Source organism: Ursus arctos, unplaced genomic scaffold, assembly GCF_023065955.2.
Source record: "Ursus arctos isolate Adak ecotype North America unplaced genomic scaffold, UrsArc2.0 scaffold_10, whole genome shotgun sequence".
Taxonomy (NCBI): Eukaryota; Metazoa; Chordata; class Mammalia; order Carnivora; family Ursidae; genus Ursus; species Ursus arctos.
This window is the reverse complement of record NW_026622764.1, coordinates 29250580-29278579: the sequence shown is the minus strand read 5'-3', so window position 1 is coordinate 29278579 and position 28000 is coordinate 29250580. Positions and strand designations below refer to the sequence as shown.

Below are 28000 nucleotides of genomic sequence, written 5' to 3'. Positions count from 1 at the left end.
TAAACACAGTGCGTTAGTATATATTAGTATTCTCAAATATAAATAAATATGCATGCCGATACTCAAGTGGACCTTTTCAGTCATATTTAGCAAATTTTGGTCTCATTTAAGAACGTGACATACAGGTGTAATAGAAAAACTCTTGTTGCAAGGTAACCTTGAGGTTTCCTATCTGGGCTTGAAAGTCCTGTCAAAATAACAGATAATATAACAAATAATAACAAAGTAACATATGTTGCATGTTTAAAATGTCTGGGAGAATGTAAATTGCCTTCATTATCATTTTTTCTACAAGAAAAATAAAAACAAACTACGTATCATCCTGTACAGTAGATATAAAATGCCTATGTTAAACACAGTCATTTGGAATAGTTTCTCAGTTGGAGGATTGTGTTTAAGTATAAACTCAGAATTATCATAACTCAGTATATTAGACATCATCTTGTCATATTATAGCAGTTTTAATTAGTACTGAAATATTCTTCCTCTTCTTTGAAGATGTACTCTGAGTAAATACTGGAATATCTAGCATAAAACAGTAAGAAATACATGATCTTAAATTCATGGATTACACTGAAGAAAGAGACCATCTGAGGCATTAACGGTCAATAAATATTCCTTCACTGCCTGTGCTGTGTAAGATGGTCAGGGGCTATGGAACAGAAAATGATGCTTTCAAAAGGAATGAGTAAAGACAGTGAAAACAGAAAAGAAAAGCAGGCAGAGATCTCATTCTCCACCTCAGTTCACTAGAACCTCACTGCAAAATTGCTTACCAATTCTAAAAACTACATAAATAATTTAAAATAAAGAAGTAAATTATAGAACACTAAAGAAAAAGCTTATATGCACACTTTTCTCTCTCCCTCATGCCTATCCACACATAAGACAAAGGAAAATTATAATTTTATTCCTGTAATTATTCTATTTCACTACAGTAACAGTTGAAATAATTTCTGTATATATAATTTTGTTAATTTCAAAAAAAAATTTACCAAATTAATGTACCAGAATAAATACCAATTCCAAAGATCAGTAAAAAACTATGCCTCAGGAACAAAACAACCTAAAGAATTACTGATAATAACACTCACAGAAATTCTAGGTAAAGTTAATGTGCAAGGCAGTTTATGTGTGTCCACGTAGAGCTTGTCTACTTAACTGGGAACCTGAGTTATAACATTTAGGAAATCTTTTTTTCCTTTCCAACTATTCTGCATTCTTAAAATTAAACTATAAAGAAAAAATAACCAACCCAAACAAAACTAATACTCTAGATGATAAAACAAATGTAGTCAGAAATTTTAAAAACACATATTGGAGCACCTGGGTGGCACAGCTGGTTAAAGCAACTGACTCTTGGTTTAGGCTCAGGTCATGATCTCAGGGTTGTGAGATCGAGCCCTGCATCAGGCTCCACACTCAGCATGGAGTCTGAGTTTCTCTCTCCTTCTGCAACCCCCGACCCCTCTTGCTCTCTCTTAAATAAATAAATAAATCTTAAACACACACACACACACACACACACACACACACACACATACACACACACACACACACACACACACACACACACAATTAAAGGCCAGTTTTGGCAGCATTCCTTATCGGTACACAAAGGTGAATATTTCAACCATGGCCCCTGTAGTCAGGAGGACCGGCCTCACATTCTGGCTATACCAAATTCACTTAAAAAGAAACAAACAAACCGGCCCAGTACGACCACTTTACTGTATGTGTTTCTAGGAAAAAACATGTATCCTAAGCTTCTGTTTCCTTATTTGTAAGATGGGGACATTATCTTAAATAAGGATGTATTAAAGTGCTTAAATACAGTGCTTAGTACATAGTGGTGACTATCAGTATAAACAAAAATTAGTAAATATAGTCTTCTATACATGTTTTATTTTAGTATCATAAAGATATAAGGCAAAAAATGATTCTCATTTTACTAATTAGTAATGGGAAAGTCAGTATGTAGCCATCTTCTAAAGCTAGATGAGCTACTGCTGTGATGGATAGCAGTGATGTTCAGGAAAGAATACCCTATTCAGGTAGTCTTAACAATAAGCACTCTATTATATTTAATTTTCTTAATATGATGTGGTTAAGGGCATTCTAATTTATTTCTAAAACATTAAAACTATTTTTAGATTTCCTAATGTTTTTAGTCACGCTAAAAATTAAGAATTCTGGTTTCTGGAATTTAGAAGTCAAACTTCAGTGATATTCTAATGAGACAAAGAGGTTTAGAAGAAAGATTTAAGTAATTCCTGTTGTTGGAGTAAATGCAAGCAATGATTCAGAAAACTGGTTAACTGTGATATGTCTAGGCCATGATTTCAAATTTGCTCCAAGATGGTGAAGGAAGAAGTGGTACTGATAACACCTAGATGCAAGAGGCATAAAATTATTTTGATATGTCAGTGGGAAACTTATTATCCTCTGGGAGAGACAAATCTGATTTTATTATGGTCCTTATATTTTGAAATATTTTATTATAAAATTTGGTAAAGCAAAAACAATAATTACACTTTTTTTGAGAAGACTTGCAATGGCCCCTCGGGTAGAACAAAAATATCCTTACTTTTTCTCTTGTCTGCTGCTGATATGACATTATCAGGGTATTTTCTTGTTTAAAATTTTATCTCTAATATGGATTTTCTGCCTAATGATTTTTTTCCTTTTTGTTTTTTCCCTTGTCTTTACCTTTCAACCTTCCTGTAATCTGGGCACATACAAACGTAAAAAAAATTGTTGCTCCATAAAATGAGTAAGTTGTCACTTCTCTTTCCTTCTTCTATAGAGCTTACAAAGGAAGGAAAAGACTATTTCACACACATGACACTATTATATTTCCTTGAAATTCTTCTTTTAAGAGACAATCAAGTGACTATTATACATATATAAAGAAAATGACTGGCTAGAAATTGTTATTACTTATATTTCCAAGCTACTTAATTTCATTAAACTTGTCTAATGTATAGTATAAGCCCAGAAAGATTTATACTTCTGTATACTCTAACATAGATAATAATATCATAACGAGTCACATCATTCGCATGAGCTGGGGCTTTCATAAACTATCTCATTCAGTGAGTGTGTCTATATATCGTATAGCTGATAAACTATGAACTGAAGGCCAAAGCTTTGAGAAGTTTATGAGGAAGCCTCAGGAGGTTATTAAGGAAAAAGAACATTCCGTTAAGTGTAATTTGTTTGTGTCTATTTACCAGACCAATGTGAGTTACTATCCTGGATGAAGGGCAAGAGCAATCCTAGAAGGCAGAGCTAAAAATCAAATGATCGCTTTAACATACTAGGAACAAGAAAAACAACAAAAAAATAAAAAGCAAGAGAAGAAACAATTTGAGAAAATCTGAAAACCTAAAGTTTCTATACATTTCACAGGTACCAAATTCACTTAAAAGAAACAAACAAACCGGCCCAGTACGACCTCTCCTCTACCCACTAGGACAGCGAAATAGGTTTATTCTCTTGGGACATCTCTAAGTAATAAAGATCCAGTGTAAAACAATGAAAGTTATCTCTATAGCTGATGCTTAGCATAGTCATGCATACTGTAAAAGAAAAACTTAAAATACGTTTTTCTTAACATGCTTTATTGTATGTATTTGCTTATGCTGGAATTAGAATAGAGAGCATAATAGCCATACTTCAATAACTATACTTAATAAAAAATGTGTGATTAAAAAACAAATGTCTTAGCTGCTGAATGTCTTAGCTCAGAATAGCTTAAATGCTTCAAAAATGTGGGAAGGGATAACACCCTCATTAAATAAAACCAGTCAAGTGAGTTGATAAATAATTAGTAACTGATAACTCAGAACAAAGCTTCAGAAATGGCTTGATGAGGCAGGTAAGGCTGACAGACTTACTCTGAAGCTGAGGCTGCTGGAAGGAAAGGGGCTGTCCGAACACAAATGGGCTGTGGACTAGGGAAGAGGGAGGTTTTGCAGCTTGATCAAAGATGGAAGGAGCTGGGAGATTGGGCCGTGACTGAATGGAATTCAATATGGCACTCAGTTGGTCACCTGCAGTGGGCAAAACAGTCAAAACTACAACTTGTTATTAATTAACATCCAAAATGGCAAAGAATATGGTGCTTTATGACATTCAGATAAAATTAAACACTAAATAAAACTATGCCAATTCAGAAATGAGTGGTCCTCAAGCTTGTTATCCTCAAGTTAGGGACCAAATGTTGCATGTTGTTTTAATAATCTTATTTAACAGCCCACCTACAAAAACAAATTCAAGTAAATTCATATACAACATTGAGCAGCAGCATGGGAGAATTCAGAGTCCATGAACAATCTCTGATAGATAAGTGACTCAATATCATACAAGTGTAAATGAAGATCTAAGTAAACAATGTCTTCTACATAATACCTAACAAATGACTAAATAAACCTGCCTCATATGCAGTACACTTCATGCAGAAAATAAGCAAATATGAAAAGGTTTTTAAGTAAATGTAGAATTGAAGGGAGGCAAAGCATGTTATTAGCGTAGTAATATATTTAAATTTAGTTAACAAATTAACATTTCCTTTTTTTTTTAAGGTTGTTCCCGCCAAAGAAATTATACTTCTTGAAGCGTGAACTCCTTTGCTTGGATGGGTAATATAAAAATCTGTAAGATATAGAAGATAGAAAGGAGTATGAGCTATCTAATTTGAATAATATCTCAAATATGAGTTCTGACATTTTTCCTTAAAATACAAAGGACTTCAACACATAAATATTTTTAAAAATATGGAACAACATAATTAGATGGATGGTCCTTAGCTCCTTCTTTACAAGATTATGTATATTAAATAGTTTACATGATGCTGAAAAAGAGAGGAAGAAAAAACATATCTAGACTAGTTGATGCACAAACTGGAAAACAGTACCTTTCCAGCCACATTCCCTAAATATAATAAAGTTTTTTAAGTGCAAATTTTAAATGAAGCAGCAAGAAGGAAAAGACTTAAATGGAAAGAACTGTGTACACAGCTACTTTTCAAAAACTTAGGCTGTACATTACAGAAAGGATTTTAGAGATTATGAAGAATTTTATAGAATTAAGAATAAAGAACTTTGCAAAAAAACAATTCCTTGAACTTGGACAGTACAAAAAGTTAAAGAAAAAGGGAACTACTGTTAAAGGTAAGTTCATAAACAAAGGTTAGATATATTTAATTAGATTTGAGTTTCTTAATATTCCTTTGCACCATCTAAATATTTAAAAAGCCTATTAACAAGTACATGACATTTCTGAACAACATTAGCAGAATTACACTTTTAAAGAGTAATACTTTTTATTTCTACTTAATAACAAATGTTCTCAGCAATGTTTTTCTCTTAGAAGTTGATTTATATTCCCATGGTATTTTAATAAATTATATTTTAAAGACTGATTTAAAGCGATAGCTCCAGTACAATTTAGACATTTTAGAGACTGACCGACAGCATACAATTTGAATTAAACATGGCTTTAAAACAGATTATTAACGAAGCACAGTAGTGGTTAAGTAAATGCTGCAATTTTAATTTAAGAATCGATAATGGGAGAGAGCAAGGGACATGAAGAAAACACCACCAAGCATTTACTCTACTTAAGCATGAAGATCTAGCTCAAGTTAGTTGAAATCTGACCTACCAAAAATAAGCAAGCAGGCATCCCAAGCCCGCAGGATAGACCAACATAACAGAGTAGGAAAAGCCAAAAAGAAATCTTGTAGCTAGGCTTCCTTTGTATGCATACTTTGTGGAAAGCAATAAAGGTATCAAACAAAATGTGGGTTTTGTTTTAAATTGAATATTTCCTCTATATTGATGTCATTTTGCATCTTGTTGACTATTTCATTATTTCACTTGCTCTGCAAGTCAGGTCTAATGACACTGTCTTTGTTCCTTGAAATCAAATTCTATGAATTAGTGTAAATAACATTTTAAAATAAAATTATTTCCACATAGGTTATCTTCTCCCTCCTACCCATCATCCAACTATATGCTAGCTTGATGATGATATGCTGATTTAGAAAAGGAGTCAGGATCAGGTACATACAAAAGAACAGGAATGTGTCTGAATTTAGATACAAATACAATTTTATAGATGAAATTCAAGTACAAATTATTCTGAAATAATTATTGTTTGGATTGTCCATAACACTGGTCTCTTCTAATACTGCAGCCTAAAACAGCTACACACATTTTATATTCTTTGGCTTAAGGCTTTTTTTTCTTTCTTTTCACAACTTTCTGATTTCATTACACATATGAAACCCAAAAACAGCATTCATTTCATGTAATTCTAAATTAACTAAGATAACTTGGTTAGACATTCAAAACCGCACATATGTAATAAGGCTGATGTGTAATATTACTTAGAACGTTTTGATTTTAAAAGGATCATTTTGGAAGGTTCTTTTTTTGCTCATTAACACTACTCTTAATAAGTGGATGATAAAAACAATAGTTTTTACTAGATATAGTGTCACAGAATTTTTATGATGTAAATTCCAAGTGAGTATCTTTAAAATAAGCAAATAAGCAAGAGCTCCTAGAAATGTAAACTAAAACTGGTAAAAATGATAATGTAAAAACAACACTTTTGCAAACATTTTGATTTTACGTTTTCTAGGAAACTTTAATAAAGTTTTGTGGGTGAATAGCAATAAAAATGGGTAAAAGAGAAGGTAATAAAAAATATTAAAGTTGGGTAGGTAAAAGACTCACTTTCAAACACCTACCTTTATTATTTCCAAGTCCATAATCAAATCCTTGGGCGCTGCAACTTGCTCCTTTATTAAAAGCTTGCACTGAGAAAGGGCTTGGAGGAGGAGTCTGAGAATTCTGATCCAGAAGAACTTGTTCTATAATAAAAGGCACAGCTCTAACATTAGTTTCTTATGTGCCAATCCCTATTCATAGAATAGAGTTGCCAAGAAAGATTTTATGATGGTTAGATTTTAAAATAACCTCACATTTAGATTTAATAATAAGTCTAACAATTAGATCATTGACACTTGACAAAGTATATGACAAATCTTTGTTTTCATTTATCAAATACACAGTGAAACTTAGAAATTGGATATGCTCATAATTACGGAGCCAATTTACTTTTACTGTGGCTGGATACATCACTGAATGGATACATCACTGAATGGATACTAATATTTTTGGACCAGGAACTCAAATTTGTAACAAATTTATATAAGAGTATTTTATAAAACAAAAAGAGGTACCCTATAAACCAGAAATCAAAATATTTTGTATATGAGTACTCGAATAATAAAAATTCTTTTTTTTTTTTTTAAGATTTTATTTATTTATCCGACAGAGATAGAGACAGCCAGCGAGAGAGGGAACACAAGCAGGGGGAGTGGGAGAGGAAGCAGGAGGCTCATAGCGGAAGAGCCTGATGTGGGGCTCGATCCCATAACGCCGGGATCACGCCCTGAGCCGAAGGCAGATGCTTAACCTCTGTGCCACCCAGGCACCCCTCGAATAATAAAAATTCTTAAAAATGTCTAAGTATATGGTACTTTTTTCTATTTGAGTACTAATATATAAAATATTTTAAGTTCTGAATATAAAAATTGTGGAAAATTTAACTTTCAACTTATTTTTACTTTTTATATAAGGCCATTTCCCCCAAAATGAAAGGCTGATAAACCAAGTCATGTAGCCAGAGCTATACATGCTCAAGTCAATAAATATATCAGAATTCCTATTTCATGAAAAAAAAGGTAAATATTTTATTTGGTTTACAAGATAATTAATAAGCTAAGTTACTCTCTATTATCAATCAAGTGGCCATAAGATCCTGTATGATATAATACTAAAAACACTAATGCCATAATTCAATAGCTATATAAATGCCAGCTTAAAAAAAGGCAAAATAGGGGCGCCTGGGTGGCACAGCGGTTAAGCGTCTGCCTTCGGCTCAGGGCGTGATCCCGGCATTCTGGGATCGAGCCCCACGTCGGGCTCCTCCACTGTGAGCCTGCTTCTTCCTCTCCCACTCCCCCTGTGTTCCCTCTCTCGCTGGCTGTCTCTATCTCTGTCGAATAAATAAATAAATAAATAAATCTTTAAATAAATAAATAAATAAATAAATAAAGGCAAAATAAAATCTGCCAAATGAAAGGTAAAAAAGGAGAAGAAACTATTCCATCAAAATAACGTAATTAATAATGAGAAATTTTGAGTATATTTTTTAAAAGTCAAGATCTCACTAAAGAGAAAATGGAACTAGAAGAAGGTGGTGGAGTGCTTCCTTCCTCCCTGTGAATCAGAATCCTGCCGTACCACTGGTACTGTACGTCTATCCCTTCACTTGCATTCTAGACTCTTTCCAAGAAATCAATCCCAGCACTTCCCCTTAGGCAATACTCTTCATATGAGAGATTTCAGCAGAGGAGTATCTCTTCTGGAAAATACCCATGAACACTAATCTGAATGGGAAAGACAGCAACACTCTTAAAACCTCAGAGTGGTCTCAGACTCAGAATGGTCTCAGCACCAAGTATGTAGTCTGTTTTTAACCAAGCAGTAACTCTGCCGACTAGCTTTACTTACAGATATCAAAGGCCTATAAAGAATTTTAACAAGAGGAAAATTTTGTTTTACTTATACTACCTCATATAAATTGCTATAGTGCCAAATCCTCTCATTTCCATATTAGATACAGTTACTTACTAATACCAATGAGCAAACTATTTGGATACAATTACCAACTAATCTTAGTGATTTTTAAGGCACTAACTTTTTATCACTTTTTTCCTGATCACCCCAGGTCTTATGTTAATTTAAGAATCACATTATGATCAAATATGTATGTATCAAAAGAGCAACTGACCATTAAGTGATGGCAGAGAGAAATGTAAACTTCTGCTTATACGGCTGAAATCTTTCTTAACAGAAACAATATCCTAATTTAATTTAAGAAGCATTTTATCTAAGAAGAACCTTCTACCTTCTAAGTATATAGAAATGAAATTCTCCGTTTAAAAGTCAGTCTTTAGTACAGATGGCATTTTAACATTTTACTAAGAACAGCTAACGTTACCATCTGCTAGCTTTAAGTTATTTGTTCACTTTCACATTGAACTTGTAAATGAGAAAACTGAAGCACGGAGATATTAGGTAACCTGGCCAAGGTCACACTACTGAAAAGCTGCAGAGCTGGTATTTGTACTCTAGGAGTCTAGCTCCGAAGTCCACTCTTACACATTAGGCTATATTAGGCTATACTGCCAGTTAAAATAATTATTAAGCTAGGAAGATCCTTCGATAGTTACATAAACTATTCTCGTATTATTTAACTATGTCTTCTATAAAGCTGATCTTCCTATATAGTGGAAATGTTTACGAATTTCTGAATTATGTAGTATGTACATAAGTATATTATAAATGGGAAGGTTATTTTGTAAAACGTCTGATTTATATCAAGTGAAGCCTTTTTCATTCTCACAACAAATGAAGGATAGTTATGCCATTTCAGAATATTATTTCACAACCACATCATCTCTGACTATGAAAAGTGTGTCTGTAAAGACAAGAAAGGGAGTAGGTTCTCAAATTCTATTCATTGACTACTGACACAGGGTGGTACGGTGTAATGAGCACAGCATTTTAAATATGAATGAAGACTCTGGCTCAGGACTTACATGTGCCATATATCTAGCTGTATAACCATAGGCAAATTATTTTAAATTCTATGACCTTTAGTTTCCTCACCTGAAAATGAAGATTATATAACTTATCACACAGGCTTGTTGTGAGGAGAAAAAAGGAGAATTGTTTAATGTACAATATTAATATATTTAAATACACTCTGTCATTCATGAAGTTTCAAATTTTTAAAAAATTTATTTATACTTATGGCCATATTACCTCCTGGACAATAAATACTGTGAATTTATTCTTTTGGATTAATACACATGTTCTTTTACTTATCTGACCTTTTCCTGTAAGTTTTGGGATTTGGAATAAAATCTATGCTTGACTTACCCATTTATTTTGATGTCCTAACTAATATTTTTGTGACTCAACTTGTATTTACAAAACTTAGTATGCAATTAGTATTGCCAAAACTGTTTTAGAACGAGGAATACGAAGATTAAAAACCCTATGCCTGTCCCACAAAGGACTCACAATCTAGGTTTAAAGATATAAAAATTAACTTCAATATAATATCAGTTTTGTCTAGTGGTGAATATAATTCTTTGGGAATACAGAATTCTTGAGTCGGTCAGGATCAGTTAAAGCTTCACCCAAGTGATGACATGGTCTGAACTTGGAAAAACCATGCTTTTGCCCCCAGGAAAATGAAGAGAGGGGGACAATAAGGAAAGTCTTTTATTAAATTAGATCATTATTGAAAAAGATAAAGTTGAAAGCTGAAACTCTAACAACAAAATAGGACCGCTCCAAAAGATGCTATGCATTCATCCAATGCTCCTATTCTGACACAAAATTCAATCAAATGAAATTGCCTGGGAGAAGTACTATGATTGATGGTTTGAAAAGTGAACTTCCACTTAGTGGCAGAAAGGGTAAAACATTCAGCCTTGGACTGGCACAGATTAATGAGTCATAGGAATCCACATCAATGCAATAAAAAGCACGGTTTTCAAAGATGGATTCATATGTTTCATATTTTCTTTTAATTCTCTTCTTACATGTGCATTCATTTCGTATCCATTATTTTACAAACAAATGCTAACAACTGTAAGATTTTAACCTTTAGTTTTGTTTTTTACCCAAAAAATAAACACACAAAAAGCTGTTTACTTCTGCATTTCAGAGGTTAATCAGAATAAATCACAAATTTAAGCCAACTTGCCATCTTCATGTCGAAGGTACTGGTTTCCGCCTCTGTCTCTAGCTAAGGACCATGCCTCTCCTTCATCACTCTCACAGAACTCTACCATGCTGTTCTTATCCAGCTGCACCCACGCACCTTCAGAATTGGTTACCTAGTACATAACAAAAAGCACGATTGATTGGCTTGATTCTTTCAGGGCATTCAGGCTGAAAACCAGCAACAAGTTTAAGTGTTTGAATAGGGTAATCATTCCAAAAGTTTTTACCATGAAATTAGTTTCTGAAATTAAGACCACAGCCTGAGGTAAGACAGAAATAATAAAAAGTTCTGTAAAATGCTGCTTATTTATGACTTTGGTAAAAATAATACTTTTTAGGCACAGGATAATCCCTAAGTAACTTTAAACATTACCCCAAAACAGGTGGCGCTCTCTTTTTCTTTTTGGCACCTAAAATGTCCTAACATGGCACACTATTATTTAGATTGGTCATGTCTATAATACAACCTGAAAATGACCCTGACGTTGAGAAATAGCATGACACACTACATCTTCAAGCTCATCAGCTGAGGCAAATGCCATAGTTGACTAAAAAGTAATTTTATTTGCTCAGGACTTCAGTAAGACACATAAATGGGAACAAAGAAATGAAACTCTTTGTATGTATTACATCTCCAAACCAATTCATAGCAAATATTTTAAAGTGCTGTTAATCCATGACGTTATAGTACATTTGTAATAATGAAAAGATACATGCACATACCAAACATTCATATATACAAGTCATTTTGTTAATATAAATATTGTTTTCACAAGGATAATTATGAGAAAAAAATCACTTAAAAAAGAAACACAGAAAAATTATGTTAGTAGTATTTATAACACAAGCAAAGATAAAGAACATTAACATTTCAAATCCTGGGATGGAAATGGCAACCTTTGGAAGAAAGAGATGCTCTGGTTGTATTATATTAAAAAGGAATATTTTAGAAGTCATGAAGCTACAAGAATCCATACCTCTCCCACTGCTTTGACTTTGTTTCCCAGAACTAACATTCCAATTGGGATACCTCTAAGGTTAGGGCAGCTTCTGATGTTGTGACCGGAAGGTCCCGTCTTCACTACCTTGTACATGCCTGGCCCTCCTCGCAAGAACGGCATCTCTTGTTCTTGCATTGTGGCTTCCTGTGGGCAGCAGGAGTTTATATCTTTGAAAAAGTCATCAGTATTAGTTTTAGGTTCCTGAAAATTTGAATAGGAAAAAAAAATAAACAAAATACAATCTATTATCACTTTTGCCATCCTCTTATCAATAGCTTTCACAGCAAGTCTATAATACTATCAAACAAGAGAATACATATCCAAAGATAACTGAAATATATACATTAATACCACTACTAAAGAATCTTTCAGTTTTTCAATGCTGAATAATACTTAAAATAGAGGCAAAGAAAAGAAAAGTTAGCAGGAGAGCAAATGAACCTCTGTTTTTTGCCCACTACAGTTTAAGAAATATGGTAGTACTTGATTTTACTTTTATCTTTTAATGAAATATTAAACAGTAGGAAAAACAACAAAAATATACTCTGTGAACCACAACTGAATAATTTTGAATCATTATTACTGCACTGCTGTATGTTGGTATGGGTTAAAAAGTCTAAAGCTTCATTTCCTTCTACTTTGTAATAATTATTTATAGAAAAAACAGGTGTGAAGACTCTGGAGACTTATCTATAAACAGTGATAGCAACGATGAAAAAATGTGCATAAAATATAACTGCTTACAAGATTTTAACAACTCATACTTTCTTAATATAATACAAATAAAAATGTCTTGCTAGATTTGCTAGGCCATTACTAAACAGTGATATATGAATGCTCTTAAAAGAAAAAGATGATTATACTTTCAGTACAGAGATTACTATCAAAGATGCACTTTTACAGAAATATAATGCATTTGGACATAAAACGGTTACTTCTAAAATGAAAGAAAAGGATATGCCCTAAATTTTCTGTTGAATCTGAATGAAATTGTTTCCTATGTGAAAGCAATGAAGAGAAAGAATAACCTCCTCATGTTTGCTCTTCTTCCCAACTACATGTAAAGGAAAGCTCCAACCTGGGGGTACTTATATTGTCATTACTACTCCCTTAAGACAGATTTAAACTGAGTATTTTTTAAATACAGTACTAGAGACTCTACAAATTGCTTTATGTTTAAATACAACAGGGGCGCCTGGGTGGCACAGCGGTTAGGCGTCTGTCTTCGGCTCAGGGCCTGATCCCGGCGTTATGGGATCGAGCCCCACATCAGGCTCTTCCGCTATGAGCCTGCTTCTTCCTCTCCCACTCCCCCTGCTTATGTTCCCTCTCTCGCTAGCTGTCTCTATCTCTGTCGAATAAATAAATAAAATCTTAAAAAATAAATAAATAAATAAATAAATAAATACAACAAAAGACGGCCATACTGGGGCACTTACTCAAACATTAGGTTAAAATTAAATTAATATTTAGTAATGTCATATAAATGGAATAAAAATGAAAAAACCCACTAACATTTATGCAAGATAAAATAATACTGATTAGTTCTATCCCTCTATCGCTATAAGTAGTCTCATACTAAAGGGTCTTTCTATCGTAAAAAATTAAAAATAAAATTCTGAGGTTAAAAGAAACGTGGACTCAAGAATTCTGTGTACCTGTGACTTTAATTCAACATATGGTCAGGGAAAATTTTAAACCCACTATTAACCTTCACATAATATTCTATACATTTCATTATGGTGGTAAACAATCACCAATTTTTACATATACAAATAATCACCAATTTTTACATTATTTGCATTTAATATAATTGTCATGCTGTATTTATCCAACATTCTTTAGTTACACATTGGCAATTTAATGGAAATGAGAATTTTAAATACCTGAAAAATTTAGATTAGATTTATAAACTAAATAAACTTAAAATATGCATTGTACTTACCCATGCATATGTATTTGTAAAAACTTACATATGAATATACTAAAGAGAGTGCTCAAAATAAAAATGGAGAGTAAGGGTCTAAACTATAAACTGTGCTATTACACTAACAAAGTTTTTAGTAAACATTTCAAAATGTCTAGTGAATAATTAATTTTAGTAAATACATCATGCTATTTTATAGTTGGAAGAGGCACGTTAGTCCATTTACAACTCATTTTTAAAAAAATACATGGTATGATTTCAAAAACAACAAGCAAATATGAATAGATTTAGTGAAAAATCAATTTCACTGGTATTCAATGATATATCTACAGCTTTTAACTACGTTATAACAATATTTCCAACTTTTGATCATTTAGTGTAACATTAAGAGGTAAGTCTTGGCAAAAACTAATAACAATTGCAAGTTATTCAGTGAAAGGCAATATATGAGAACTTCTATTAAAATATTTAATATATTATTAAACAAAGAAACTATACAAATTAATAAATGTAAAACAAAGTCTAGCCATTTTTTTAAAAATACTAAGCAGTATAAGAAGAACTGACAGACAAAAAAAGGTCGTAGAACTGTAGCTGTCATTCTCAAGCAACCCTAGCATGTACAGAAATGTAAGACCTGGGGACCAGCGTGTGAAACTGATGAAGTGCAGTGTTATTTTTTTCTCCTTGCATTCCCAAACCCCATTCTCAGATGAACATCCAAAGGGGTGCTGTGATAGGCTAGGGAAGAAGAGAAGAGCCACAGAGTCGGGACTTTCCCACTAAAATAAGCAAGCTCTCTGAGAAAGCCAGATGTGTATGTCATTTGGGGAGAAGCTAGTCATAAATTACATACAGCAAATTTGAAGTCACATAAAAGTTTAACTTAAACTAACAATACATTTTTTGGCAAAAGTAGAGGGAAAAGGATTACCAGGGAAACTCAACTGTAGCACTTGTTTGGCAAAATTCTTTTATGAACCATAAGCAAAGGCTTCAAAAGGTAGAAGGTAAAATTTATTATACATGCTGAAATACCTGAATAACGTATGACTGTTCCTTACAGTTAACTCACCTGGGGAAAAAAAGCTTTGGAAGTCCATGAAAATACGTCCAAATCCCTGACTCCTTGGCTAGCATTAAAGATACTCTGAGCGACAAAGTTTAAGAAAGAAAAATATCAACAAAGAAAGGGAACAGGATATTATCTGCAGAAGACGCGTTCACAGTAACAACATTGTTCTGTACTCTAACACCAGCACTGTGATATTATTTTACTAAAGGGAAACTGAAGCCACCTGAGTAAACCACACAGCAAAGAAAGACTGATAAATAAGTTTTTGTCAAAAGCTCTCCATGGATATAGTGTGTCATGCCATTTACTAAAATTAAGAGCCAGACATTGATTTAAAGCTTAAGACAGTCAATGCAAGTAGGAAACCTTAAAACTCTTCTAATACACAACATATCTATTTCAGTACAAGCCATATTTGTTTTATGACAGAAAACAGTCTGCTGTTTTATAAAGAAAATGTAAATAATATAGATTTTATAGACAGTGCAATTATTAATTATGAATAATAATGGCATGTAGTATCTGTGGACATTTTCACTTTTTAAAGTACAAAAAGAAAAAAAAGAAAAAAGTTAAAAAAAATCTAAGTCATTTTTCAATTTCCCTTTCTTCTCTAAATGAGAAAAAATCATTTGGAAATGTTACTGAAAGCTGTTAGCAAAAATGTAAGAAAAGCATACAGAAAAACATATAATCTGAATCTTTTCTCAAAAGACAGGCCTAGTTTTCTCCATCTTCAAAGTTTAGGAAATGCACAGAGCATTTTCATATCTATGTTAGAATCTAAAAATATTTTGTTAAACAAGCAACTTGCAGCAGCATGGTCCTAGAAAAATCAACATCTTCACAAAATGTCTTAATGAAAATGTAAATGGTATACATTTTACATAAAAATATCATGCTACTGAATATAGTTGTGTGATCTGAAATTAAACCTTCCCAGTGAGTAGCAATTACACAATTTTATTGCTTATGTAAATACTCTGATAAATGGTTATTTGGGAAGAAAAAAAAAAGAGGACAATCAAAATGTTAATAAAAGCTGTCATCATCTAAAACTTCAACACAAAAGAAACATAATTCCCAACTAATTATAAGCCATTTTAGATAATGACAATTTATTTAATATTCTCTAGTTCTGTATTTTCCTCATGTATATATGTATGGATAGATGTGGATACACACCCATGTACATATATATGTATGTTAATTCAGAAATATAGACGTGTAAAAGCCAGAAAAAGGAGTTTCTAGTAATAACAGATAAATGTAGAACAAAACAAAAACCAAAAACCAAACCCCCCTCCACATTTAAAAATGTATAGCAAATAGGGTCCTTTCTCTTTAGGTGAAGTAGAAACATAATGCAAAGCATTTTAAAATACTATTTTTTTGGGAAAAAGATGTCCTTAGTGGTTCATCGATGTATATAAGAATTTTTGGGCTATGTGCTCAATGGTTTTTCACCTTCACAGAAAATAGCGGTGCAGACCTTTTGACATAAAACAGTATCAAGATTCTTTTTTTTTTTAGCATTTTCTACTTTTTTAGCATAGATTTCTCTAGTATTAAAAGCAATGTAAAAAGCAGTGTGAAAAGCAAGGCAGAAGAAGTTAGTGATAAAGAAGCAATGTGGTGATTAACAATATTTAAAGCTTGTAACTTTCTTTTATTTCATGTGCAAACTTAAGTGTTGTCTGAGTCTGAGAACATGAGTTAACATGTACAATGATACTTTAAATTGACATGACTGCTAACCATTGTAATAAATTGCCAATCAAATCAATTTTGTACATGTTAATCATATGTGGATTCAAATTTGACACTTGTTTGCTTTTGTTCTGAATTTGCGGAAAATTCTTAGCCACACTGGTTTACTATTATTATTTTCAGAATAGGCTGTCCAAATAAAACTGTGTTTAACAAATATCAAAAATACAGCAGACAGAAAGCTATAGTTTAAAAATAAAATATACTTGCATGGTTTTCTTTAGAAAACTTAGGAAAGTTTAGTCTACAGATATGAATATGCATGAAAATATTAATTTCTCCAGTCTCAATTTATTATTAAAATACATTAATTAGCTTTCATAGATTAATAGGAGTACCACTATGTATATATATATGTGTGTGTATATACATACACAAACACACATACCTATAATAATCTAAATCCTCAAAGACTATTTTAAAGACAGAGATGTTCACTTAAGAAAATTAAAAATTAAAGCATACTGAAACCCTAGCTAAATTAAAGAGCACCAAACTGCAACTCTAAGCTGATAATCGTTCAAGGCACAGAAGGATCAAGTAAGTGTATAATTTTCACTGTGAAAATACATGACCAAACATGCCAAATGTTCATGCAAAATGATAATAATTTTTTCATTGTGCTGTTAGATGAGCAGAGTTAAGAACTGCCATTTTTAAAGAGAAAACGATAAAATGTCTCAGGAAAATTAAAAACAGCATATGTATAACAATGAGTATTATTTTAATGGCCTTAATTTTATTCTCTTAATGGTATATTAAGTAAATATTTAGTAAGATTAAAAAACACGTTATGTTTATACATACACAAATTATTAACATAACAAAACCAAGCAATTCAGGGTATTGTTAAAGCTGTGGCTATCAGGTATCAACAGGTAACCCATAAGAATGAAACTGGACATAAAATGTGGAAAATATTTGCTAATTTTACCAACTGCCCTGGGTAATGCTGTTAGAGACATTACCAAAAGATATTTTCCCTTCATCTCTCCTCCACTCTTTGGGGCCCTAAATTTGGAAAAATCAACCTACTTTCTACATGTGAACACCAATCAGCCTACGTAGCTTTGTATAAATGCATGGAGATGTTTGGAAACACAAGTTGCTTATGCAAGAATTCAGATAAAATAGGCACTATAAAGATGTCTTAGAACACTTCCAATGAGCATTTACTCTCCTGGATATAAACTCTACCACTCAACCTTCACAAAGTTGAAAGACCTCATTTTTGGCAAAGTATCCAAAGAATTGGGCCTACAAGTTTCAAATCACTGATATCTCCTAGCCCTATCCTAGAAGTAAACTTGTTTTCCAAAAAAAAAAAAAAAAAAAAAACTCCTATGTCAGGTACATAATTGATTCTTTCTCTTTTTCTACTTATATTTTCCTCAAACTATGAAACATCATACTAGCCTGCTTACATTTTGTAGCTTCCAAATCTTCAGGATTTTAATTTAAGATCAACATTTTATGCCGTATGCCTTCTCAAACTGACCTACATCAACTTCAGAGTCCAGAGAGCTAATCATTTCATGATGGAACCATGACCTACGCCACCTTCAACATGTATCACAATATTCAATCATTAAGTTATGAATATTCACATTTATTTAATTTGAGAGTTCTACCCAAAGTAATATAATTTTTATAGCTATATATTTACTTTATCCTTTTGTAACTATATGTATCCTTATCTCTGCACTACTTTCTATTTGTGATCCTGGGAGAGTAGCTATCTGTTGACACTAGAAAAATAAGAAAAATAAAATACATAACATCACAGGTCACAATGAAATAAAATGAGAGAATATCAAATGAGAAGAAGCATATATGTGATAGGAATTATTCTGAGCAGCACAATCATATCAAATGCCAAGATTTAAAATTCAGTATTCAACAAATGTTGAAAGCCTACCACGAGCAAAATGTTACATTTAACAGTTGGAAGAGATGTGTATGAATAAGAAGGGATTCTTAATGAGTCCTTACCCTTAAGAAGCTTAACAACAGAAATAAGAGGTATACAAGTACAAATGGGTTGAAGGCAAGAAAACAAACTAAAAACATTGTGGGTAAGAAGTAAGGGTTTTCTACTTTTACAGACAAAGTGCTGAGAAAAGAGAGGGAAACCTAATTTCCTCAGTACTTCTATGTTTTCTACCCCCAATCCTTTACTTCACCCATATTAACTAGTTTTCAGCCCAAACATAGAAGGCCTCTATAACTCTGGACACTTGATTCTCTGTCTAGAAATTCCTTCGCTTTTTCTTGGCAACCTTTCTTCAAGACTTTTCTTCTCAAGTATCACTTTCTAAGTGAAGTCATTCTGTGACTTATCACAATGCAATCTAATTATTTGAGAATGGTATGTCTGTCAAATTATATAGTGAGCACCCCAAGAGGAAGAACTGCACTCCATCTTATTTATTTTGTACACCTCCCCTTTCCTCTCCACTCAAGGCCTACTTCCTATCTTGGTGTTTGGTACATTAATAAGGACTCAACAGTCCTTGAATGAATAACTAATAAATTACTAACAACAGCATTACTGGGAAGTACAGAGAAGATGTCAACAGAAATTTTTGAGCTTGATCAACTAGGAAAACAGTAAAAAAGGTAGAAAAAAAAGGAAGTGAAAGCATTTTAGACAAATGAAACAACATAAACAAAGACTCTAAGATGCAAAATTGAACAGTGTGTTCTAAAAAGGGCACAAAGTTGTTTTTTTTTTAAGGGTACAATGTACGAATAGCACATAAGCACCTCACAAAAAAGGGTCTGTATTCTTCATATTTATCCCTGTTCTTACCACTAATTAAAATATATTTTTAAAAATACAGTTATATATAGTAGGAAAGCCTATACTGTTTACTCTCTGAACTACAGCATTACTAAAGGGGTAAAATACAGTGCGAGTCACATTTGCACTAAGTGAGGATGCCATCAATTCTTGGCAAAGTAATGAAGTATTGTTAGGCAGGCCAAAAGTTAGCTACAGTACCTATTTGCAATGACAACAAGAGTTCTACTCTATGGTTAAGTACACAAGACAGTGTAACAAAAATCACTTTAAAGCCTATTTTAAATAGGATTACTTACAGTGATTTTTAAAAATAGTTCATGAAATGTTTAGTCAGTGTTCAAATTTCTAATCCCCACTCCCACTCTCCGCAACATTTGGGTCAGGATCCCAAAAAAGTACACGTTTGTGAATGCAAAATTGTTTTAACTAGAAAAGTTGAAGAGGTAGATGTAAAAAATGCTAAAGGCAACTTTTTGGCATTTTTGCATCTTTTTAAGTTAGTGGCATCTGTTCTTGGTTATTTTTATATTATTTTTAAATCTCCCAGCTCTCTCCCTCTCTGAGTAGTGTCTTACAATTATTAGCCATAATTATACTTGATTTATTTATAAATGGACTGAAGTAGAAAGGGAAAGTAGGTGGAAAGTGAATGTGTTTTCCTAGCAATAAATATAGTAAGAGATACAAATGAAGAAGTAGAAAGATACATTTATTTACTGTATTAGTTCCCTGAGAGGATGAAATGGAATCATTACTCCCTCTATCCCCTATCATGTTTAGCCCTACGGAGTAACATACTCATTAAAAACACTGACTGTGTAAGGGGCCTGCACCCGTCCCTACAGACAAAACCTTGAAAAACCAGCCTGTTCTTGCCTACACCAGGCTGACTGTGTGAGTCCTCATCTGATACCTGCACTGGAACTACTTTATACCACATCTGTTTAGAGCCATAGTCCAGTTAGTTTTATCCCCTCTGTCATCTTTGGTCACCACATAAAATATAAACCCTTCTGTCATCTACCTGTTCTCATATTTTTATACTAAAACGGCTCTATGCTTCTCCCTGATTCAGCATCAAACTATTGCATCAGTCCCATATTTATATTGTATCCACAGGGACCCTTCCGTCAATGGTAAATATCTTTAACCCTGTGGGTCACAGTGCTGCCATCATCTGTGTGTCTTTGTACTGATGTAGATGATCACCCAACTGCTGAGCCTTTTAGTTCTTAGACTGAGGCAGTTAGAATGACTTTCACTTCCATTATACTTCAGCCACCTGCTCAGGGCCACATTAACAGGTTGTATCATTCAGTCAAATGCTCTAACTTGGTATCAAATTCAAACATTCTACTTTATCACACAAACCGTCTATCCTTCTACCTCTTCAACTATAGTGTACTTCTATATATCGTTCTAGGATTGAATTATGCCTCCACTTCTTTCACATTTCTAACTCAGGCTGAATTCCACAGTTGGTGATCTCAAGTTCTCTTTCATCAGCATCTGAAATTTTGTCCCTGTTTTTCTGTCATAGCAGGCCCAAATTCCAGCTAACGCCACAATCGACTCTCTTGGCACCTTTGAGTCTAGATTCTAGACATTTAGGACTATGGGTGAGGAAGGGCATCCAGAATGGATCCATCCATTGGTCTCACTGGGTCCTTAGTGGCGCACTAATCCAGAAACAAGAAGTTTTTCTTCAGATTTCTCTTCTGCTTCTCTCAAACATTATTCTAAACCTTTAGTGCATTTCTAAATTCGCTAACTTAACTCACTTGTTTCAATCTCAACTGATGTCTTTCCTCTTTTCTGTCTTATAAAAATCATGGTCTCCTTCAACCTCTTCCCTTTCTTCCTCTACCCCAAAAAACTTGCCTACTGCCATACATATCCCCCTCCGCTCCCTCACAAAACAATTCTCCAAATGTGCCCTGAACTCCATTTTCTCCTCCTTTTTCAGTCTTCAAATTTGTTATCTATATTGTATTTCCCCCTTTTCACTGGCATCTTTCTTTTAATTTATAAGGATCTCAAGTCACTACTAAAATAAAGGAAGGGGAAAACCTCAGCCTTATCAATAATACCAGGCATTCTGAGTTATCTACATTCAAACAGAACTCATGTCATTCTTCAACATAAAGAAAGGCTAGAAAATACAAGTCACTTCATTATCTTCAATATTCTGTCTCTAGACTTTTGCAAATAAATCAGTGACAGCCTCTTTGACATTCCAGCAAAAACTCATCAAGAAGTATTTGTACGGCTCACCCATTTATCTTTCTTTCTTACCTTCGTTACTGCCCTTCTCTCTCTGATCTTGAAAAGACTGTCTACTATAAACTGTCTCTTGAATGGGGTTTAAGAACATCAAATAATGGAACATCACTGTTCCAAAATGAAACCATAGGATTTAAAACTTCAACACACAGCACTTCTTGCTCTTCCTTTCTACCTTTGCTTATTCTCATTTTATCTGTGTGAATATCTTCCTCTTCCAAAAGCATCTCCTCAAATGAGCAAACAAAGGAATTAAGAAGAAAATTTTGGAGTGGGGGAGATGGTAAAGATAATATAACTTAATATAATGCCTTATCAGAGATAATGGAAAATGGTTTCAAACCATTTAAGGCTAACTCTTTAGATACAAATGATAAAGAATTATTATTTCTTTTCCAGACTAGTCCCTTTTTCCAGAGGGTCAAAATCCTTTTCATTTTTATTTTTATTTATTTATTTTTTAAAGATTTTATTTATTTATTTATCAGGGAGAGAGAGAGAGAGAGAGCACAAGCAGGGGGAGAGGCAGAGAGAGAAGCAGACTCCCTGCTGAGCAGGGAGCCCAATGCAGGACTCGATCCCAGGACCCTGGGACCATGACCTGAGCCAAAGGCAGCCGCTTAACCGACTGGGACACCCAGGCGTCCCTCCTTTTCATTTTTAAATGCAGATACAAATGTGAGGGAAATTAAGGAAGACCTGGTTTATTTATTCAAAACTTTATATTTTAATTATACAGTTAACATTGTTTAGCTTAACCTCAGTAAAATAGTACACCAACACTCTTCAAACTTTATCACACACCTGTTAGTAAGAAATAGAGATATATCTCTTCCTACTGTATTATTATAAAACATATATAAAAGAATATAAAGAAGAATGAGATCAATAAATATGAATAGAAGTTCAATTATTTCTTTTCCCGAATAGAAGTTCAATTATTTCTTTCCCCAAAAAATCATCATTTATAACTGCCCCTTTGGCGCACACACTCTGGACTATCAGAGGAAAACAAAAAATACATTGAATGGTTTGATATAATAAGCTAACTTTATACAGTGATTTTTAAGAAATTCAACTGTTTAAAATACTAAAGTTTTTTTAAATAAAATTTTTCCAGTGCTATTTATGAACAATGTCATAAGGAGTACATACATTTGATGGTAATGAAAAGGAAGAAAAATCATATATTTCTGTTTAAATTATAAACAGAGCTATGGGTTACTATTAAATTTACGGACACCGGCTCTAAGTACTCTACTGCATTTGTCAAAGAGGTTCGATCAGTTCTCTGACACTAGGATTTAGTTTCAACTAGAACACTATAACACCACTAAGGAGACTAAAAAAATCCTTCTTATTTTTACACAATAGTATTATAACATAGTAGTATTGTAAGCCAAGAAAGAGTCAAACTTAGGCAAAACACAGAGAACTAATCACAAAATGCCAACATACAAAAGAAATACGTTATACATGCTTTTCAATGTATAATAATACTGAATTCACAATTTTTAGTTTGGAATTCATTCCAAACAGTAGCGTGAATAAGAAAGGAAAAAAACAAAAAATATACTCTCATTCTCTACCTCTTTGAAAGGAATTCCACAGGCCTAGTTTCATTTTACTACCTCCTGCCTGTGATGGATCATAATAGGTACTAAAGTCCTTAGCCCTGCCAAACTCCACCTTCATTACACAGAATCTCCTAAGAATTCAAGCACTTATAAAGTAAAAGTTATTTAGTTGTGGTTTACCTCAGAACTGAAAAGCCTTAATTAAAGAAAGCCCTGTAATGAGGATAGAGTGTACCTATTATGCTTTTTAAAACCACCTTTTACTTACGTCAACTGGGACCAGAAGACTCTTGCCAAGATGTTGATTAAAGGACAGGCACCAGGCTTCAGTGTAACCATTCATGTTAGGAACATACTTCTTTATTGTCTCATCATTCAATCTCAGCCATACACCATCATCATTGTGGATCTACGGAAATAAACAATGAAAACAAGCCGTGCCCACCTGTGAGTCCTATGAGGCTAGCAAGGGCTAAAAGGCTACAGAGCAGGCAAACAATGGGGGACATGAAGATTAAGCATCTAGTTTTTGCAGGTGGTAAGTAAAAAAAGAAAGTTTAAGGAAAAAGCAGCAAAGAATGACAAGCGATGTAGTAATTCACACGGTAAAACAGTAAAAACAATGTCACTTAGGAGTAAAAGCACAAAGAAATCATACATTAGGAGAGTTTAAACATAAAATGTTTTTCAAAAGAACATAAGTTCTTCCCTCCCCTCAATTTAGATTTTAATAATCAGAAGTTACATGGTTGTATTACTGGAAAAATATGTTGTCTGAAGTTAAAGCAATATGTGTGTTTTAAATAAATTTAAGAACAAATAATACTTTAAATATTTAAGAAAAAATCTACTCATTTTCAGTGAGTACTTGTATAGGTTCCTTTTTTTTTTTTTTTTTAAAGATTTTATTCATTGGTTTGAGAGAGAGAGCATGAACCGTGGGGAGTGGCAGAGGGAGAGGGACAAGCTGACTCCCCGCTGAGCAGGGAGCCTGGCGCAGAACTCCATCCCAGGAGCCCGAGGTCTGAGCTGAAGGCAGATGTTCAATGGACTGAGCCATCCAGGTGCCCCCAGGTTCTACTTGTTGATTTTCTTTCAGGTTAAAAATGAAATCTTATCTATTTGTTTTTAAACGTAATTTTAGTTACTTTTCTGTTGATAAAGAAAAATAAAATGTTTGAAACTCAATGAACACATCCCACAAAACAATTTTCCAAACACTATCCAAACCAATTACAACACACTAGCAGAAAATTTAGTAACCTTATTATCATGTAAACAATTCAAAAACTTTCTGTTCAAAATTTATTACCAAGTGTTTCTTTACAAATTACCTCATCGATGAAAGTGATAGTTCCATTAACTTTTACTATGCCTATCTGCTCACTTTGAAGGGAAGGGTGGCTACGGATACGGAGTCCTGCACTGTCCTTGGCCACAAATTTTCGAACCTGGGAAAAGCAAAGACAGACGGTTGAGATGGAAAAGCACAGAATAGAGATCGTATAAATAGCAAGAAAATTAAACAGATTTGAAAGTATTACAATTCTGAGAAAGTTTCCAAAATTATTTGCAACTAGTTTCCCTGTGCAAGTAACAGTGGTTTATTTATAACAACAGAATTTTACAAGTATTAAATGTACATATTTATAATTTCCTTTCTAAACTTTGAAGACATATGATAAAAAGAAAAAAAAGGCCCATTTTTTTTTCTTTTTAGAAAGGTATGATCCAAATTCTATTACCAATATTTCCTTTTTAATAAGTAGTTTATCAAAATCCCTATGCTTACTTATTTTTTAACAGTATAAGATACTTTCCTTGCAAACTTTATGCACTTAATTTCAGTAAAATTTTTAATTTAGCATTATACAAAGAAGCCTGAAAGTACAGGTTCTACAATTTAGAAATGATTAGAATTACCACAAAATACTCTTCAAATTTATTTTGGGATATTTAGAATTCAAATACTGAAATCAACTAAAATATTAGATGTCTGAGGACCACCTTGAGCACCAATGAATAAAATTAATAAATCTCTGACCAATTCAGATTCTTATTTCATTCTGTCCCAACCTTATTTGGTTGAGGTTCAGTCTTTGGTTTGACCAACTGAGTTCCTGGTGGTATCATCCCTTTAGGTGGGTCTTTTACTTTAACTTCTAGGCCAGCATCTGTAAGGAAAGGAAGGGAACATTTGAGAATACTAGGGAGAAAGGATCCTCAAACCTAACCTTATGTACATTCACAGACTATTTTACACAAATAAAATAAGTATCTAAATTCTGTCTTTTTAAAAAAGGTGACATATTTAAAAGCTAAAAAACAGACTCTTAATTAACTACAGAGAACACACTGATGGTTACTACAGGGGAGGTGGGTGTGGGGATGGGTTAAACATTTGTGATGAGCACTGGGTGATTATGGAAGTGCTGAATCACCATATCGTACACCTGAAACTAATATTACACCATATGTTAACTAACTGGAATTTAAATAAAAACTTAACAAGAACAAAAATAAGAACTACAATAAGACCTATGTCTGTCAGAATGGCTAAAATTAACAACACAAGAAACAACAGGTGTTGGAGAGGATGTAGAGAAAGGGGAACCCTCTTGCACTGTTGGTGGGAATACAAACTGGTGCAGCCACTGTGGAAAACAGTATGAAGGTTCCTCAGAAAATTAAAACTAAAACTACCCTATGATCTAGCAATTGCACTACTAGGTATTTACCAAAGAATACAAAAATACTAATTCAAAGGGATACATGCACCCCAATGTTTATGGCAGCATTATCTACAATAGCCAAATTATGGAAACAGCACAAGTGTCCATCGAGGACACCACCAAGAGGTGGTGTATATGTACACTGGAATTTACTCAGCCATAAAAAGAATGAAATCCTGTCATTTGCAATGACATGGACAGAGCTAGAGTGCATTATGCTAAGCAAAATAAGTCAGTCAGAGAAAGAAAAATATCATATGATTTCACTTATATGAGGACTTTAAGAAACAAATTAACAAAAGCTAAAAAAAAGAGAAAGAGAGAGAGAGGCAAACCAAGAAACAGACTCTTAACTAGAGAACACATGGATGGTTACCAGAGGGGAGGGGGTGGGGGATGGGTGAAATAGGTGATGGGGATTAAGGAGTGCACTTGTCCTGATGAGCACTGGGTGGTGTATGGAAGTGCTGCAACACTATATTGTACACCTAAAACTAATACTACACTGTGTTAACTAACTGGAATTTAAATAAAAACTTAAAAAAAAAAGAGAAATATTTGAAAAATGATCTTAGGATTCCAAATGAGTGTCTCAGAGGTTTAAGGAAAAGAAAGGGGTTCCTATTTTCTATCTGGAACATATGAAATGATTCTAAAAAAAAAAAGAAAAGAAAACAAGAAACCCTTGTGAGGTTAAATGTTAGCTCACAACATCAGATCGCTGTGCCAGATCACCGTATCAGATTATAACATCAGCTACACCAATCACCGTTCTGACCAGCAGGCAGTTCAGCATGGTGGTTAAAAGCTGGGGGTCTCATGTTAGACTGTCTTGGTTGTTCCCACATGCCACATAATTGTCTTTCTGTACCTCAGTGTTTTCATCTATAAAATGAGAATAAGAATAGCACCTACCTGGCTGAGCTGTGAGAATGAGGCGATTTAAAATATAAGGTGTGCATAAAACAATATAGACATATATTAAATGCTCAATAAATATTAGCTATTAATAGCATTGTTATTCTAACGAATTATTATCTGTCCTAACCTATAGACGGTTTGGTCGCCTTGTGAAAAAGTTGAATTTAAAAGGTGGGAAAGAGGGGCGCCTGGGTGGCACAGCGGTTAAGCGTCTGCCTTCGGCTCAGGGCGTGATCCCAGTGTTATGGGATCGAGCCCCACATCAGGCTCCTCCGCTATGAGCCTGCTTCTTCCTCTCCCACTCCCCCTGCTTGTGTTCCCTCTCTCGCTGGCTGCCTCTATCTCTGTCGAATAAATAAATAAAATCTTTAAAAAAATAAATAAATAAAAAAAAAAATAAAAGGTGGGAAAGAAAATGATGCTGAGTAAATATGAATCATTTTCTTCCGTTTCATTTCAAAAAACAAATATAAGTGGATTTTTCTTATCTACCTTGTTATCAGTTTTCTTCAGCCCACTATCAGTGAAGATTAAGCCATTCCTGACTACCTCCACTTTTGAATTCTTATAATTTGTACTTCTCATGTGTCACTACTTATATTCTACTTCATGTGAGCAATCATTAGTAATTGTTAACACTTGACAGGAACTGTCTTACCTAGAACAATGTTTTGCTCAGAACAAATTAAAGTGTGCTGAACTAAAGGCTTTGCGGATATATTGAAATAAAGGAGCGCAGCAAAGACTGAGGATAAAGGTCTCTGGAACAGTATAGGGGAATCTGATATATCTGAATCTATACAGTTACATTAATGCACATTCTATACAGTTACATCAACATAAAGTGCCTCTAGACCTTCACTGTAAAAACAAACTACTTAAACCAGAATACTTCAAAGGGTATTTTGGTGGAATGTGAATCAGTATTGCTTTTATCTCCACCTTGACTCCCTCTGCCCTACAGGCAAAGGGTCTCAGGATAAAGGTGAAACAAAGTTAGACAAGATTCTTAACTTTAGGGCATTTAG

The 28000-nt window shown here is 33.5% G+C and overlaps 1 protein-coding gene across 20 annotated transcripts in view; it reads right to left on the bottom strand.

Moving 5' to 3' along the window:
* MYCBP2 (MYC binding protein 2) overlaps positions 1 to 28000 on the bottom strand; it is a 253185-nt gene that overhangs the window by 57618 nt on the left and 167567 nt on the right. For 7 of the 20 annotated variants that reach the window (XM_057307879.1, XM_044381881.3, XM_044381882.3 and 4 more), the window contains 8 exons: positions 25396 to 25493; positions 24654 to 24770; positions 23588 to 23728; positions 14884 to 14958; positions 11858 to 12082; positions 10861 to 10993; positions 6761 to 6883; positions 3900 to 4079 (listed from right to left, as the gene is read on the bottom strand). In XM_057307879.1, coding sequence (XP_057163862.1) covers positions 3900 to 4079; positions 6761 to 6883; positions 10861 to 10993; positions 11858 to 12082; positions 14884 to 14958; positions 23588 to 23728; positions 24654 to 24770; positions 25396 to 25493 — 1092 coding nt within the window. The remainder of the gene's footprint in view (positions 1 to 3899; positions 4080 to 6760; positions 6884 to 10860; positions 10994 to 11857; positions 12083 to 14883; positions 14959 to 23587; positions 23729 to 24653; positions 24771 to 25395; positions 25494 to 28000) is intronic. The other 13 variants (XM_026493430.4, XM_026493431.4, XM_048215672.2 and 10 more) reach the window with 11 other exon arrangements.